This window comes from Triturus cristatus, chromosome 10, assembly GCF_964204655.1.
Source record: "Triturus cristatus chromosome 10, aTriCri1.1, whole genome shotgun sequence".
Classification (NCBI taxonomy): domain Eukaryota; kingdom Metazoa; phylum Chordata; class Amphibia; order Caudata; family Salamandridae; genus Triturus; species Triturus cristatus.
In genome coordinates this window covers 1,154,489,699-1,154,508,555 of record NC_140593.1, presented here as the reverse complement: position 1 = coordinate 1,154,508,555, position 18,857 = coordinate 1,154,489,699, and the positions used below count along the sequence as shown (strand labels likewise).

General features: G+C 45.4%; 1 protein-coding gene across 2 annotated transcripts in view; it reads right to left on the bottom strand.

Moving 5' to 3' along the window:
- CDK16 (cyclin dependent kinase 16) overlaps positions 1-18,857 on the bottom strand; it is a 254,848-nt gene that overhangs the window by 79,796 nt on the left and 156,195 nt on the right. For both annotated transcript variants that reach the window (XM_085629509.1, XM_085629510.1), the window contains 2 exons: positions 9,642-9,704; positions 3,119-3,242 (listed from right to left, as the gene is read on the bottom strand). In XM_085629509.1, coding sequence (XP_085485635.1) covers positions 3,119-3,242; positions 9,642-9,704 — 187 coding nt within the window. The remainder of the gene's footprint in view (positions 1-3,118; positions 3,243-9,641; positions 9,705-18,857) is intronic.

Genomic DNA, 18,857 nt, shown 5'->3' with positions numbered 1-18,857 from the left:
CGTAGCCCGGGAGTCCTTAAAGCGATTCAGCGCACTGTCCGCCTTCTCGCCAAACAGGCGAGTGCCATCAAAGGGCATGTCCATGAGAGTGCCCTGGACATCACCCGAAAATGACGTGGACCGCAGCCAGGCGTGACGTCTAAGCGCCACTGTGGTAGAAATGGCCCTACCCAGCGAGTCCGTGGTGTCAAGCCCACATCGGATTGCATGTCGTGCTGCATCCCTCCCATCGGCCAGAGCCTGGGTAAGTCGTGTCCGGGCCTCCTCCGGACACAGGGGCAGCACGTCCTCCACCGTATCCCACAGAGAGTGGGAATAACGGTCCAAGAGACAAGCGGTGTTTAAAGACCGCAGGCCCAAACTAAGGGAAGAGAACAGCTTCTTGCCAAACTGTTCCAGCCTCTTGGAATCCCGGTCCGGCGGGGCGGTCGGGAAGGAGGATTGGGAAGTAGAGGCCTGGATAACCAGGCTCTCGGGGGTAGGGTGTTGGGACAGAAAACTGGGGTCGCCCGGAGGAGGGCGGTGGCGCCTGGCGACGTTCCTGTCCACAGGAGGGACTGTGGAGGGCTTGGACCAGGTGCCCTGCAGAACGTCAATGAGGGCCTCATTGAATTGCAGCAGAGGCTCAGTGGAGCTTGCTGCAGACTGAAGCACCTCAGTAAGGACGTTAGTCCTCACAGCCACGGCAGGCAGCTCGAGCCCAAGGGCTGCGGCCGCCTTGCGCAGCACCACAGAGAAAGCAGCGCCCTCCTCCGAAGCCACAGTCGGAGGAGAGACGAATCCAGTGTCTGGAGAGGTATCCAGGCCACTGGCCTCCCCCAGTTCATCTGCCCAGTCCTGGGACAGTTGGGCCTGAGCGGCCATAGGATCCTCGGATCCCTCCCAGTTGTCCCCATCATCCGACTCCTGGTATAGAGGAGAAAGTAACGGAGCCGGGCGGTAGACATAATGTGTCTCCAGCGGCGCCGATCTCAGCGTCCATCGACGTCGGACCGGCGCCGGGCCCGGAGTGGGAATGAACCGGGGCTCGACGTCGAGCGGAGTCGACGTCGGCGTCGGGGGTGGTACCGGTGTCGACGCCGGCGGAGGAGGCGTGACGAGGTCGACCGGCGTCGACGGGGACTCGAGAACGGGTCCCTCGGGCGCTTGCGGCGTCGAGGCCGGAGCCGTCAACGGCGCCGGGGCCGGAGCCACCGGCAGGCAAGGCAGCCCAGTCGGGTCCGCGGGACCCGAAGGCGCACCAGCGGGCGCTGACGGCGGAGCCAGGTTCCTCATGGCCGAGAGGAAGGCACTGACTTCCGCCGGCGTCGCGTTAGTCCCAGGGACCGGAGGGTATGGGGACGTGCGCGGCGCCTGCGGCTCCGCCGGAGCCGCGGGGGTGGAACCACCCTGACCCTCGGCCGAGTCGCGCGACCGGCGAGGGGAGTCCGAAGAGCGATGTCGCCTCTTGGACTTCTTGGAATGCTTCGACTTACCCGAAGACTTGGATCCCGACGACCGATGGTGACGTCGGCTGCGGCTCCGCGACCGATCCTTGGACCTCCTCCTGGACCAGGATCGAGAGGCGCGCGGGGCCGAGTGGCGAATCTCGAGAAGCTTACGGGACCGCTCCCGTCTAGCCTTCGAGGTCAGGGCCTTACAGTCCGAGCACGACTCCGCGTCGTGGTCGAGGCCCAAGCAGTACAGGCACCGGCGGTGATGGTCCGTAACCGACATCAGGCGGTTACAGTCAGCAAAAGGCTTTAAAACCAGGCATCCTACCGGCACCGGAGTCGATTGACAGGATCAAAAAGTTAGTCAAAAATTGACTAAAGGGGTAGCTCTCCCGGATCTGCGCTTACTGGCGCGGAAAAAAGAAGAACTGACGTCAGCGCGCGAGGGCGGCGTCTAAGTACTCAGACGACGTCATCCCGGCGCGCGACGCCGACGACGGCGCGGAGCCGCAGACGACGCCTAGCGACGCGCAAGGGGTATTGCTGACGAAAAATCTTCCGGATCCAGTCTGACGCCTGGGGATATTCTAAGGTGAGGAATCTAACTAACGTGTTTCTTTCAGATATGTGTGTTTTATCCCTCTTAATTGTGGTGAAGATGCAACCTCTCCGATTAAAGGTATAAGGGTGGCCAAACTGATAAAGAAGCATAAAATGTCATTTTTTTCCAATATATGTGCACTGGTTGAATTATTTTGTATTGCAGGAATCGTACAGTGCTCTATACCTTTGCTAAAGCACACCGATTCACATCGGGTTCCTTTTAACACTGCACAGATGAAAACGTGTTTTATTGATTGGCCTATATAAAATGTGAGGGGTCTGGTGCCGGAGGATCAGAAACTGAATCCAATGTCGTGCTCAATGGTAGCTGTGGAGGTGTAGATGAGGTGATATTTGTAGGTACACAATTGCAAGCCATACACAATCATGTAAAAAGAACGAAGCGGGTTTATAATGCTCTTGAAATTCGAGACAAAACAGTGTTGCAGTGAAAGGACTTTCACTAGCATGGGCCTTTCAGAAAAGAGGAATGATCAACAGTGTGGACAGCACAGGGCACGACACACGAGTTTGGCTGTAGGTGAAGAGTTTAAGCTGAAGGAAGTGTGGTCAGGTTCTTTCGATGCACATAGCTTTACAGAGGAGCACGTGTAAGCATGAATTGCTGGTGAGGTGCAAGTCAGCATATGTTCATAAAGGAGCGCTCTAGCGGCTTGCTCTGGATACTTGGTAGCTTGCAAAGCTGGATGAGATGGACTCCTATGTAAAGACACTGGAGTTAAGTCGGGAAAGCACAAAGACGATGCTTGCTTGTATTTAAGCAACAGAACATTGGAGTTGTTGATTGCATGAAGTACAAGGTTCCGTGGGTAACTGGATTTCCTTTTGATACAAGGGAGAGATTTGATGCCATAATCACCTTCAGATTCCCTTGACCAGGTTGGAAGGTGAGGACAGGAAGTACATTGGTTAGGGATATCTTCTCTAAAGCACATCATCACAAGCACTCATTAAACTGTTAATGCGCCACAGTACTTCTCAACCAGGTTTACACATGGCGTCTCCCAAATAGGTAAGTGGCTTGCTCATATGGCGTGACCAGTCTTCAAGCACGCACATACCAAAGTCTGCAAGCTTGAGCTCCCCCTTTTCATTGATGAGCAGATTCTGAGGCTTCAGGTCCCGGTGCAGCACCTTCCGCTGGTGGCAGTAGGCCAGGCCTCTTAGCAGCTGGAAGAGGAAAAGCTAGTAGGGAGGCAACAAAGAGAAGAAAACAGGAAATTCATTCAGTCACACTGATCATAGCCTTGGTTTGCAGGTATACATTAATGAACAATATCAAGCCACATTTACTAGAATTTAAAGCCTTGTTGGTTTGGCGATCCTTACTGTACAAAATGAAAAAACATTGACAAGCCCTAAATGAGCAGTCACTGAGAAATCAAAAAAATGCAGTCACCTAGCAGACAAATACAGGCGGTGGATAATCAGATTAACAGGCTATCACCAAGCACCCAAAGACAAGAAGGCACGGAGCAGCCAAACGAAGGCAGGCACCGAGCAGCCAAACGAAGGCAGGCACCGAGCAGCCAAACGAAGGCAGGCACCGAGCAGCCAAACGAAGGCAGGCACCGAGCAGCCAAACGAAGGCAGGCACCGAGCAGCCAAACGAAGGCAGGCACCGAGCAGCCAAACGAAGGCAGGCACCGAGCAGCCAAACGAAGGCAGGCACCGAGCAGCCAAACGAAGGCAGGCACCGAGCAGCCAAACGAAGGCAGGCACCGAGCAGCCAAACGAAGGCAGGCACCGAGCAGCCAAACGAAGGCAGGCACCGAGCAGCCAAACGAAGGCAGGCACCGAGCAGCCAAACGAAGGCAGGCACCGAGCAGCCAAACGAAGGCAGGCACCGAGCAGCCAAACGAAGGCTGTTCAAAAAGAATCTGAAGATGGTGGTCATGTACTGGGGCACTGTGGGCTTACTGGCGACTTCAATACCTCGCTCTGCCTATTTTTCTTTTTTTTTTTTAAATACCCAAAAGTAAAACTTGTATTCTTTGCAAGGAAATTCCAGACCCAACCATGGCAGAGTAATGCACAACATGTGCATCTAGAATAGCTTCACACTGCAAATCTACACAAACACAGGATACTTATGAGTCGTCTGCCAGTGTCTACCCACACAGTTTTCAAGGCGTTCCCAAAATAAGTATTCACATTATGTTTGACAAATATGCATAATTTGGTTGGCGAAGAATGCTGGGAAATGTTCTAACATTTTCCTGTGTAAACTGGGATGACCTATCTAGGCAAATTAAACATTTATTGTATTTTTTTTTTAAAACAGACTTCCTACGTTTTTATAAAAGGATAAAACAGCAAGTAGGTCTATGTTGTATGGGTTAGGAATAACATTTGACAACTTGTTACATCATCCAAGGCAGAATTATTTGGAAAGATAAATATTATAATTCAACACAAACACCAATTTGCATTCTGAAAAAATATACGCAATATCTTGCGTGCATCAGACTTTTCAGAGGAGGCGTCAGCTGCTCAGTGACCTGCTGCCTACTCACATTTTTAACAGATCAATCTTAGCTTTTGATTACAAATTCTGATCCTAGTTATTTTCTCATGTATCAGTTCATTAATATTTATTATTTCTTTGACTGTAATTGTTTCATAACATACACTAGAGTTTATTAATCTACAACAGAAGTGAAAAGAAGAGTTGCCAGGTTATGTGGCAGGCTGGTACCCTGAGTGAGCCCAGTGTGGAAGAATTGCAGACTATGCCATGCCTCCAGAGGCCGAATTACAGAAGATTATCCCACAATGCAACTGGTGTTCGTTTGCACCTATTGATGCACTCCCACCATAATCTGCAATTATAAAAGGGATCACAATCTTTTATCTGGTACCCTTCTATAGAGAGGACTGCCCGGGCGCAAAGTTAGCACTCACATATAGTAAACTGCATGACTGAAATTCCTGGGACTATCCATGGACGTTTTCTGTTTTTACTGCTTTGGATCACCCTGCCTTAATGGGATATTGGTCTGCGCCTTCATCAACCTTAAAGGGATGAAACATTTCAGCACGTTACCATTGGCGGCCTCTGCACCTCCATTACCGCCGCCACTCTTGTGTCTTGACATCTAGCTCTAGGGGTGCACGTTAGCTGAAAAATGCTCATTCTCCTCTTTTCCTACAGTGGTAGCATCTTTATATTCCTGATGCACCACAGGCTCTGCAGTTCTTTAAATCATGTCTTACTAGGGCAGCCAGCCAATGGCCCTACCCGGTCCATAGCCAGCTGGACACTGTGCTGCACAGAAGGACTGCATTCATACGATGAGCGTTTAAGCCCAGCTGTTAGAGATTAGGATTTCATATCTGAGGCAGAGTAGGTGCAGCGGCAGTCTGTCAGCCTGCGCAAGCCAGACCATTGCAGACATATGCTCACAGTGAGATGATCTTTAAAATTGGCCACCCTCTTCTTTAGGCCAGGGGGGGGGGGGGGGGGGGGGAGTAGCTCAGCTCCAGCTGCACAGAGATTAAGTTTGGGACTTTTTCTCATTAGTAACAGAGGACAGTGAACAGATAATTCTATTAATTGTTCACCTCAACCCTACAAGGAGGATTATTCAGGAATGTCTTCGTGTTACTTACCCGATAAGCATCCGATCGTAGCATGAAGTGATGCAGGTTCACCTGCTTTGTGAATTCCTGACATCTAGTGCTGGGCTCGGACATACCAACTTGTTTTTCTTCGAAGAAGTTTTAAGTCGTGTGAGTGAAATCTCAATTTGCCTACAATATGAATAGGCACCGATTCCACCTTAGATTTTCACTCAGCAGGGGAGAGGAGAGTGTAGAGTAAGAGTAAATATATGTGTCCTGCGTGCTGGTAATTAATGTGTATTTTAAGAAAATAACTGTACCTTCCCTGACAGCTTATGGGAGGAGGAGTGCATGTGAATCTACTGAACTACAAGCTACGAACAGATGCTTACAGTGTAACATTTTCCATTTGTAGGATGTGTGAATGTTGATACACATGCTTTGCATCGATAATATAGCAATTTCTCCCCAGTGGTTCTAGCAGGAAGAGGAGGGACATATTTGAAACAAGGTCCTCAATACTGTCTGGCCAATCATAGCTTGTTGATGAGCCAACATACCCTCAAAGGAATGCTTTGTTAATGCGTGTAGAGTTCACCAAGTGGCTGCCTTGCAGATATCTGCTAATGGGATGCTACCAAAGAAAGCTGTAGTGGCTCCCTTTTTACAGGAGTAGACATTTAGCTTCAGCACAGCAGGTTTTATGCATTTGACCATCCACCTTGCCACTCCTGCTTTCGTAATAGGGTGACCCTTGTAGAGTTTAACCAAAGCAACAAAAAGGTGTTCGCTAAAAAGTTTCACCCGGTCACTATAATAAGTGAGCATCTGTTTAACATCTAAGGTACGTAAAACTTTTTCCGCCACAGAATCAGGATTTGGAAAGAATACGGGCAACTCAATATTATGGGAAATGTGAAAGTTGAGACTACCTTAGGTAAGAACTTTGGATTTGTTCCAAGGACTGCTCTGTCTTTATGCACTTGGATGAATTACATTTTAAAAAGGACTGGATGTTCCCTGTTCTGCATGTATATTGTACCTGCTCTTCAAAGGAAGGAAAGGTAGGAAATGATATCCTGAAATTTAACTCTGAAAGAGTCTAATAGCTTGGAGATGGAGCAGGCCCCAGGCCCAGCTCTCCCGTGCTGCTGCACCGCTCTGCTTCCTCCCCGTTTTTCTGAGTGCTTTCTCCTGCTTTTGCCTCATTTTCACAGTTTTCTTCTTCCTTTCCCCCTGTTTTTCTGAGTACTTTCTCTTGCCTCCTTTTTTACCGCTATCTCCATCCTTTACCCCATTTAATGACTGCTTTCTCCTGCTCTTGCCTCATTTTTCACTGCTTTCTTCTTCCTCTCCCTCATTTTTCTGAGTGCTTTCTCCTGTTCTTGCCTCGTTTTTTCCACTGTTTTCTCAAAGCAGCAGCTAGAAACTCCAGCGCCTTGAAACCCTCATGAGTGATTTGCCATTCTTTATAAGTCCTGATTGATTGACTGATTGAAGTATTGGAAAATATATTCCACTAAAATGCATAGTATGCACGACTAGCAGGCTTACGTGCCTTCTACAAGTTATCTGTGCACTCCTCCCGGAAGTTTAGGCGCTAGTCTAACACCTCATGCGCCAGTTCAAAACGGTTTGGGGCCTGGGTGCCAGATGTGGTTGTATTGCTGTGCATAAAGGTCTGGTGTGGTAGAAGCTTCCCATGTGGACTCATGGAAATCTAAGAAAGCATTAAGAACCAGGGCTCGTTGAGACCAGCCTAATCTTTCTCACCACATACAGAATAAGTGAAAGATGGAAATGCGTCAGCCAATATGCCCGACTTAACCATGTCCTTGAGCACCGGAAGGAATTGGACAGTGCGTTTAGTCTTTGATTGGGTTTCTATCCAGAGGGCGGGTGCTAGACCAGAAGCGGAGGCTTTCTTTGGTGTTGAGCCACAAACTAGTGCGGGAGCGGTGCTATGCCTCTGTATAAGGGTGCCTAGGTGGGCAGGCTCTGACCAACAGCTGGCGCCAGAGAAGCATTACAAAATCTCACCGTCTTCATAATCTTCGGTCCCCCCGTTAATGCCGAAGGCATTCCCTCTTTTTCTTCTACCTCATAGGCACTCGAGGATGGAGTCTGTGGCTGGGTATTGGGTGGGTCGCCAGATGGCCTTGCTTCCTCTTCCTTGACACTAAGTGGGTCTTATTTGCCAAAGATATCAGGTGTTTCTGCAGGTGACTGTTGCTGCACCTTCAGATGCACTCAAACCCTCGCTCTTCTGTGCTGAAAGGTTTTCTTAGAATGAAAGGGGAGGCAGTTGCAGAAGGACTCGTTATGGTCAGGGGAGAGGCAGACATCGCAGACGCCATTCTGGTCAGCCCAAGGGTACCTTTGTGTTTCTCTGTAGGCAGAATTGGAAGGGTGAACGTTTCTTCACCACCTTTCTGTTTGCTTTAAGTGGGGCGAGCTCCCAGTGGTTGAAGAGGAGCCTGGGGTGTTGTCTACTTGCGTGTGAAGCCAATTGGTCTTGGCCCGTAAATGAAGGTGATCCAGGATAACCGCAATCAGTAATTGTTCGAGACTTCGGCAGGCCTAAGAAAGCCACAAAATAATTCATTGATCCAGGAACTTTTACTGAACACGTCTGAACATGAGGGAGAGAAAAAGATCTAAGGTGAAGTCAGAGTTCAAACACATTGTGGACTAAGGGAGGATTCACACAACATCCCATGGCTCAATGTTTCTTTGAAGACAACCAAGTTATAATGTCTGGGCCAAAAACTAGATGGCAGGAGAATGCAAAACCTGTTTCTCTACAGCCACACGGTACGAACCCACTTTTTGTTTTGCAGTTTCAAGGTGCTATACTCAATATCGTGGGCCTCAACTGATTGACCCCGCATGGATGAAATGCTGAGTTATTCCCTGTGAGAAGTGAACTTGTAACTTGCAGCAGTGAATGTTTAAGTCACGAGTGCCTGTGGGACTACTGCCAGGCCATGTGACCAGAAAGGAGAGCTGTGAGCCTCCCATGCCAACCACCCCTAGCATGCTCCAACGGCAAATCTGGCAGCACCCTCGGACCTGATTGCAAAATGGAAATTCTACTACACCGATCTGCTGATCTCTGAGCCAGCAGCAGATTTTGGTTGTATAGAATTAGACCACATTTTTATTCTGCGAGTATTACTACAGTGGCACTACTATCCCCAGTCAGCAGGGGTCACTTTAAAGACCCTGCTAATGTTGTGCTGGCTCAGCAGCATTCTCAAAACTCTCCAGCATGTGTCGCTCTAGGAACAGTGCATGCTACTCATCTGCCGAGGCAGATCCATAAAGCAGCACTCTTATTCATGTCCAGCAGATGTCACTGAAAAATAGTAGTTGTCTCTACATTCAATTGATAGCGGTTAGCTTAGTAGCCTTTCAAACAAATGCAACTTTTAGTTAACTACTGTTGCATCACAGCCAGAGGGGCTCTTTTGAGAGCAGTATTTTGCGGTGTCCCGAACTCTAACAGCAATCTCACCTGTAAAGAGAAAATATCTCAGCATGAAACATATTCGGCCTGCTCACCTGGTTTTGTGCATGAATTCAGCCAGCGCTGAGCACAGCAGGTGCCACTGTACAAATAGTACAGGAGCAAGTTTAGTCGCCAAGACGGGATGCATCTTTGCAGGAGTCATAAGCTTCCTGGCAATGCCAAACAATGCGCTTAGTAATGAACAGAAATCAACTGTTTTATTCGACTTCAACAATAACTTCAACGCAGAAACATTAGAATTGTATCTTTACTTCCTCGCCTAAACTATCTCTTTCTATTCAGAAAAATTAAATGGAAAACAAAACATTTCACTCACTCGCATGTGGAATCTATATTCAGAATGTCCTTAATGAGAAGATGGGGAAAATAAAGATATTTACTGGGCCCGGACCCTTTAGGCACGTTCCCACAATTTTCAGATTTATGAAGCATAGATATTCTGAGACAGACAACACTTTCAACAACTCATTCCCAATCCGTGCTCTCACCTTCACATTGTGTAAGTTGATGACGTTGCCACAGTCGTCCAAATACTGCTTTAGATCTTTGTCCTGCAAAGAAAAGGTCAATCAGGAGTGTTCAAAAACAGGCAGTGGTGGTGGCTGGAATACAAGCAGGGGCATTTGGGAAGCAGGAAGGAATGTACAGTGTTTGTAAATACAAACTTCAATGTTGAAAATAGGCAAATCTCCAGGAACTTTGCTAAATTCTGAGATGTGCTCTAGTAGGGATCTAATTAAGCCTCTAAAATGTTCATAAGCTGATCATGTGAGGAGCATCTTTTTAAAGGAAGAAATCCTAAATCCCAGTTCACAGCCACAATCGTGTATCTGCCAATAGAACATTTTTGGAACCCACATTATATACACAAGTGCGTGCACCGCTAAAACATCCAACACGATTTCTAAATCTCTAGATAAATCTGCCAGGGTTGCAGGTCCACGGAGCGCGTTCATCATTTTCTCAGCCAACAATCCCCCAATGGGTGCAGCCTTTCTCCTAGCTGTTGCTGTGATGAATCATTTCTACCAACAAACACGCTAATAGCACAAATTATGACTGCACAACAGATAGTTCAGAGAACATATCGTATACCTATTCTGATTGATTGGCTTATTTTTAAAGAAATTGATCACATCAGGAAACACATGCCAAACACCGACGCCTTTCCTTCCTAATGGGGAGCTTAGCCATCGCAGCGTAAGATAGTAAACAGTGATGAGTAACTAACCGGATGCCTAGCTTTAAAAGAAAAACAATTAGTACTTCATAAACTATAAGCTATGTCAAATAGAAACAGCAAGAAGAACTCCAATGTTATGACTATGAAAGAGTAATCTAAACCACCTTTGCTTATAACATTTATATAATGAAAGGTGGGTAATGGGTAAATGTGCATAAAAATGACTTGTCTAAAAATGCGAAAGCCCTTTGGTCTTCTGAACAACATACCTATAAATAAGTAAGAGTGTACACAACCCTTGGATAAGTACAGGTTGAACAATTCCTTTAATGTCACACATTCAATTTTAATTTATGTAATCCTAATAATAGTCCCCTGATTTCACAAGTGGTCACCAGATTGACATGCTCAAACAACATTATTGCAAAGGCCTCTGCCGTACCACTTGCTTCCTGGAGTACCACCCCGACTCCACTTTACTCTTGGTAGGATCATTTTCATTTTATAAATTAACTAAAGACTCAACTTTTGGGAGCTTTGGCTATTGCAATTTTGTTGTACAGTAAAAGTACTGGGTCCCCTGTTTTTAGGTCTCGCCTGACCCAGCGCATGCGCTGATCTGGCGAGACTTTTAGTGAGGACTCAAAAAATGCTACCATGGCCAACCTAGAGCTACACAGTGTATGTGCGCGGGCACGCGCTTAGGAGTAGAGGCACCATATGGCAAACCTCATCATGCTCATTAAGCGCCCGATCACTTTCACTTTTGCCCACGATCACTTTTGCGGCGCCCCTTTGATGTTCTCGTTCAAAGAACGATCAAACATCAAAGAACATGTGTTAATGCTTTGCTGCGCCCGTTTGACTTACAATATGCTTTCTCTTTCCACAAACGTGATGTTTGTGTTCCTTTATTTTGATATGCTTTTAGTATTACTGTCACACACAACCACACACCAACCACACCCACAACCAACCCCACAAAACCACACCCACCCCCAACCCCACAAAACCACACCCACCCCCACACACACCCACCCCCAACCACACACACACACCCACCCCCAACCCCACACACACACACCCACACCAACGCAACCCCACACAAAACCACACCCACACACAAAACCACACCCACACACAAAACCACACCCAACCACACAAAACCACACCCAACCAACCACACAAAACCACACCCAACCACCCACACAACCACACCCAACCACCCACACACACAACCACACACACACTCCCCCACAACCACACACACTCCCCACAACCACACACACACACTCCCCCCACAACCAACCACACACACACACCCCCACACACACAACCACACCAAGCATTGGCATAGCCAATAGGTCTCGCCTTTTGGACCTTATAAGTGTTTAACCACACAACAGTTAATGTGGTTGCACCATGGATATTGGGCTGCATATCTAAATACTTAGAAGGTCCCAAAAGCGAGACCCATTGGCTATGCCAATGCTTGTTTAAATATGTTTTATTTTCCATATTTTTAACAGCATGGACCAACTTACCAGAAGCAGTCAAGCAGTTTACAGGTAACATGACAGCAGCATGGGCACAGCAATGTGTGTGGTTCTGGCTAATCCTTAATTACAGAAACCAAGACGTGCTTGAGAGGGAAGTGGCAGTCAGCCAATCAAATCACTTTATTCGATTCTTATTCAATAAGATATAAAATCCCAAAACATGCAAAATAAACATTCACCGTTGTACAGAGTAAAAAGATCTTATTAAAACCATCCATTAAAATAAAATGTCCATTTCATTCTTCGATAATATGGGATCTCCTTGTCTTCCAGGAAAGACATAAAGACGCAACGCTATAACAAACAAGGAGGTCGGGCAAAGATTTAAAAAAGAACAACCCTGGGCGGCGTTGCCTAAAACTATATTTGCACATAATTGGAACTGTGAATCTTTTGTGATGGTCCGCATAAAACTTACAGAAGAGGAAAATGTGCAAATTGGATTGAGTGGACACACCATCGCAAGGACAAGGGGAAGCTCATGCACTGAGAATATTCCTGATGAATAGGCCAACATGCAGTGGATCAAGTTTAGGCGAAACATAAGTAAAATAAATCTATGGCGTTCAGTTATTACCAAGAGTAAACATGGAGCTATCCCTTTTGGAATAGTTGGTCCCTCTAAGTAGGATTCTACTGAATGTTTGGACCTATTGTCTTTAAATCTTTCTTTTACCATCTGTCTTTAAATCTTTCTTTTACCATCTGGCTCAAAACTCGTATTTTAATCTCCTTTTTCGCGATGGTCAGACAATTACTTGGAATTCAAATATATGTGCTAAACCTAGGGGGATTAAACTGTTTTTAATGTACATAAGCCAAGGGATCCTATGCGATTGTTCTAATGAGAGGCAATCTGCAATGATCTTTTGGGTAAGATTGACTGTTTCCCTTCGCCAAACTGAGGGCCATAAAAGAATTGGAGCAAGCCTAACCAGATCAGACATAAATGGAACATTCAATTTTAAATGGCAGATAAAGTTTGAGCAACTTACAGGGAGACCTACTAATTTTTTCCAGAAGGTGTTTTCAATGGTCTGGAGAGCTAAAAGACTGGCATAACCCCAAATGCCTGCCCCGTATGTTGAGATTGAGTGGGATTTAGCCATATATACTTTTTTGACCATATCTAGTGGTTTCACGCCCAACTTCTTGATGAAGGAATAGAGGGCAATGGTACTTTTTTCTAACATTAAGCCCCTAATAGTTATCATGTGAGACCAATTTAGCGCTCTATCGAAGGTCACTCCTAGATATGAAAAAGTGTCTGTGTCACTTTCCTAACCTTCTATATAAAAGGTTGGAGCCTTCTTTTCTTTATTGCCAGTCACTAAAACAAAGGACTTTGCCTCATTAGTTTTCAAATCCAATTTATGCATGTAACTAAAATATGTGTCTATCAGTTTCTGGAGTGCTAGGCCAGTACGGGCAATCAACACAGCATCATCGCATAGAGGAGAATGGGGATGCGCACCAGATTCATCTTTGGTACATCTTGTGAGGATTCGAACAGGGGATCTTAAACTCTGTTGGTATATATTGAAAATAAAAATGGGGCCAGGACACATCCCTTTCGAACCCCCCTGTTTATCGGGAACCATCTGGTGAACTCTCCCTGCCTCCCGTAGCGGACGCAGGCCAAAGCGGTAGAGTATAGCTGCCTGATAAAATTGGTGATTGCCTCGTCAATGCCCATCTCCTTCATTATCCTCCTAAATGAAGGTGTGCAACGCAGTGGAATGCTGCAGATAAATCCCAAAAAGCCAAGTGCAACTTGCCTTGTTTGGCCTGGGTATACTTGGCAATAAGGAGACTTAAATTAAGGCATAGATCCTGGGTACCTCTGCCTTTTTTTAAAACCGTACTGAACTGGGATCAAGAGATTGTTTTTAGTGGCCCATTCCTCCAGCCTATCCAATAGCACTCGTCCCATAAGTTTGGCAGTGCGGTCTAAAAGCGAGACTGGCCTGTAATTCTCTGGCTCGGATTTATCGCCCTTTTTGTAAATAGGGATTAAGATAGAATTCAACCACAAATCTGGCGGGCCCACCGTAGCAACAGCATTAAAAACATTTGACAAAACCCGGCCTCAAAGATTCGGCTGGTATAAAAAGAAATCTATTGGGGTATCATCCAGCCCAGCAGCTTTATTGATAGAGCACTGCCTAAGAGCTTCCCTGACCTCAATATGGTTTAAACGGAGGGTTGGTTTAATAGATGGCAAATCTTCATTCTGCAGTAAATTCCCTCCCTTACCAAAGGGATCAAATATTTTAGAAAAATAAGCGACCCAAGATTCTTCATCCACGTGAGAATCTAGGTTGGGGTCTGTAGGTGCTCTTAGGAAGGGAGAATTGATTACCATCCAGAAGTCTCTAGAGTGGTTTGTGATGGCGGCCTGGACAAGTTGTTCCCATGCTTCCTCCTTCAATATTTTAAGTCTGGTCTTCCTAGCCACTTTGTAGTGATGGTGCAGGAGCTTTACTTGAGCTACGTCCCTAGGGACAATCCTAAGTACCTCATGTAAGTTTGATAAGGACCTTGTGCAATTTTGGTCAAACCATCTTGGGGCAGAGGGTTAGTAATGGGGCCAAGTAAGTAAATGTTTATTGTTTTGTTAATTAAAACCTTAGCAATATTTCGTAAAAAGAAAGAACAATAAAATCTCTATCTAATTTAAAAAACAGTGGATTTTACATTTTTTTCAAATTGCTAACATTATTAACATTATTAACAATACAATCCTAAATTGATTGTTACAAAATTCGTAGCCTATACTGAAGATTGTTATTAGATTAAAAAAAGTAATGGGAGCATTTTTAGTTTGATTCTTTTTCACCTCTACTAGAATTGAGTCAAAGGCAGTCATTACCATGCATGGGTCATTTTCAGATTCTAAGCAGGTCATAATTTCATTATGTCTGTTTGCGACCACCAAAGGGATAATTTTTTCTTTGTTTGATCCCGTTTTTCCTAGTTATATTAAGTTTTACATGCCTTGTCTGTTTGGTATAAATACCATCCCATATCAAGTGACAGGAGATAGCAGCATGGTCACTTAAGTTTAAAAAATGTGTTTGGACATCAGAAATAGAATTTTTAAGGGAATCCAAAACTATCATTATAATCAATAGTTGATCCCTGGCTGTTACCAAAGGTGTTCTGGAGTCGGCCTGTACTTGTGTCAATAGGGTTCCTTATTTCTAAGTCTTTGATGAGAAGTCTATTCAATGTATCTCCGTGAGTATTCTGCATAAAATGGGGAATAGTCTCACCTGCCTCATCAGTTAGAACCACAAACAGTTTTATCCATGAAGCAACAACTATGCGCATTAAAATCGCCCAGCCATAAGATACAGGATATCTCCTTAAAAGTATTCAAAAGGGCGTTGATTTTCCCTTCCACTAAGTCAACAACATTTTTCATTTCCCCTGCAAAATTATTATTATAATAGTCGATTAAAAACACAGTATTCCCTCCTGGGCCTTTTAGACGTAACAAGATATAACAAGCAATGCAATAGGTCTCGCATTTACGTGAGTTTGAGCTATTGGCATTGTAAATGACAATGCCTTTTTTATGTTTTGTTTTTTAAAACATAAATAAAAGGAATTGTCATTTACAATGCCAATAGCTTAAACTCGCATAAATGCGAGACCTGTTGCATTGCAAATGCTTGTTTGCTGGAGTTAATGACACGAAACAAACGTAAGATGTGCTTGGGTGTTTCAGGGGTCAGGCGGTGTTTTGAAGCCTGGCTAGGAGGGAAAGTACGGGCTCCTGCTTGAGAGACTGGGAGAAGTTCATGAAAATGTGGACGCATTAGGTTTTGAGAAAAACGGGGTACCCTGTGGATGACAGTGATGAAGAATAAAGGGGGCTGTGAGATTGGGAGTTTTGTGAGCATGGTAGCATAAGGGACCGCGCATACACTCCGGGATTGGAAGTTATTCCTTACTCATCCTATTTGACTTTCAAGCTAACAGGGCCTGGACCCCAAAGACCATATCTGCACTTTAGATTACAGGAAGTGCACTTATGCATTGTGGCAGGGTCTCCTTTGTAAAGTGGCAACAGCACTCACTCGAAGGGTCCTTTCATGTGCTGAGTCTTTTGAAGGGGTGTGAGGGTAAAGAGGTAGGGAATAACAAAGCCGTTTTCTGCTCCTTTCCACCACCTTACAACCAATTAACATCAGATTGTCACCAACCCCCTGCAACTGTGGACTATTAACAGCCCTCTTGCTTTCATTGATGCTAAGAGGTGTTATAAACTCGTGCTGCGTAGAGTCCGAAGGGTCGAGGGGTGGGTACGGGATTTGGAGTCAAACATTCAAAGCTTTTATCAATCAATGAGACTGGCTGCCTCCCTGTGAGGCCTGATTTCCCCCCACAATAACCCCACTCCATCCATGACATTATGTGCTCTGATCTGTAAGACAGCCATTAAGGCTGAGGAGCTCTTAACTTCGAAACAGGAGTATTCGTTCTATGCAGGCGTGCGTCGATATAATGTGGGTGTCCGTGCCCAGTAAAATAAAATGAATGTGAAAGATAGTGTCACAGCAGCGCTCAAGGGGGTGTTTTGCAAGAGCTAAAATGTCGGTAAACACAGTTTGGGGTTAAAAAGGAGGCTGAGTGTCCCACGTGTCATGTCCTCTCATGCATTGATGGTATGCTTAACAAGTTTAAGCTATCGGCATTGTAAATGACAATGCCTTTTATTTAGGTTTTCAAAACGAAAACAAAAATAAAAGGCATTGGTATTTGCAGTGTCAACAGCTAAAACTCGTGTTAATGCGAGACCTATTGCGTTGCAAATGCTTGTTTATTGTGGTAATGGTATTTGGTGAAACCTGTTTAATACTTCTCAAAAAAGGTCTTAAGACGAGTTGAAAAGTATGGACTAGCCGATTCAATGATTACACAACATAGTTTTGAATGTTTTTAAACTCAGTGATGTAGTTTGAATTAAAAATCCTGGCATTTGAAATACACACGTTTAAAATAAGAAACCATTAAATACGAGTGAGTTCAAATTATCAACAAGGCCGCCAATAAGTGTGCAGGACAGCAAGAAAGAGTTGGTCTCTAGAGATCCAAGTAGGAGACAAAAAAGCGATGTCAAAACGCGGTAGGTTCGCAAATCCAAACCAGTGGTGCAGCTAATGAAGCGGCACCAGGACCCCACCGGTGCTTTCATTTGAAGCAATTTATTTAGCAGCCAGTTTTATTTTTTGCAAGCGCCTTGGTCTGGCTCGGTTTGCTCTTCTCTGCAATAGTTTTAGTGTGAGGTAGGGTGGTGCATCCAGGCAAATGATGGGAAGACTGGAAGACACCAGGCAGACTGGCCTCTTGGGAAACTGAGCAGTCTGCAGACACGTCAGTCTTTGGTGGAGGAAGGGAAAGAGAAACAGAGGGCGGACACTGAAAGAGATGACAGAAGACAGGCTGGCAAATGGTGTGCACTTTCGCGGCCGCTTTGATGTTCTCAGTGGCCGCGCGGCTCACTGAGAACATCAAAGCGGCCGCGAAAGCGATCACAAAGGTGGACAAATGGTGCGCGCGCCCGGCGCACATGCACTGTAGCTAGAGGCCTGAAAAGCCACTAGTTTGCACTTCCAAATCCCGCTTACTAAAGCTCTCACCAGAGCAGCGCTAAAGCGCTGGCTCAGGCGAGACCTTAAAAGGGGCATCATTATGGGAGGAGAAGACTTCCAATCTAAGAGTGTTTTTCAACAATGTCAGGGGCCGTCATTTTGTTCATCTCCTGCAAGCTCCACAATACTCCGGCTAGATGATTTTCTAGAAACTGGGTTGAAACGATTCACTGCACCTCTCATTTTAAGATTCAGAAATTTAGGTAAATATAATAAACATTTTCCTCTGCCGCCAAGTGTGCTGGTGGGTCCCACTCCATGGACAAACAATGATTTCAAGTACGTTAGCAAGTCGAACAGGCGAGTAGTGTCCTATACCTCTTTTGAGATTACGCGTTGACATTTCATCATGTCAAGTAAAGTTTGTATGACCTAAACTCACTATTTAAAAAAATTATGCATGAAATGCTTGAATTATTCTCAGCCGCTGGTAAAAACTTAGGCCGCATACTCTGCACACCTAGGTGCGAACACCTAAAAAGTAGAAATACTTTAAGCCTTCAATCCTGTTGGACTATGAATACCTCACGGCATCTGACCAAAGAATGTTAAATGACAATCTTTAACTTAACTTCTCCAAAACGGAAATTCTCATGGCAAAATCATGACCCTACCTCCACTTGGCCTCTGGGAATAGGAGAACCAAACCAACAGAAGTGAAGAACCTTAGCATATTCACGTACTCCAACTGCTCACTCCAAACCAAAGTCAACAAAGTGACCAGAGAGGCTTTCAACTCAATAAGGACACATTCACCGATCTTCTCTCACTTAGCCCTTACTCATAGGATTCAGGCTTCTATGGTTCAAGAATTGTCACGTCTTTGATTACCACAATGGTCTCTACAACACCTTACCAGCGAGGTACAACAAAACCACAATGCCGTAGTTATAAACAAACAGCCAGGACCACATTACTCCTGCTCTCATGGGTCTACATTGGTTGCCAGTAGCAAGAAGCATCATATTCAAATCCCCATCTATGAGACGGGGACAATATTAAAAACATCTTCCCATCTTTGTACCAGTATTCAAACAATCTGAACTCAGACTGCACGTTCAAAGAAGAAAGCTCAAGACCATTTTTTTAAAAAAACCTCACTGAAGGGAGCTCTTTCCTTGTGCTGGACCACTCTCTCAAAGACAACAAGGCTGGTCAACGCTAATCTGGAGTTCATAAAACACATAAAGGCCCGTCTTTGTGGTTCACTGTGCTGTAGATTCAGATGCTGTGCAGACTCCTGACATCGAGTATTGTGCTTGGACCCTTACAAGTTGGTTTTCTTCAAGACGTGTGGTACCT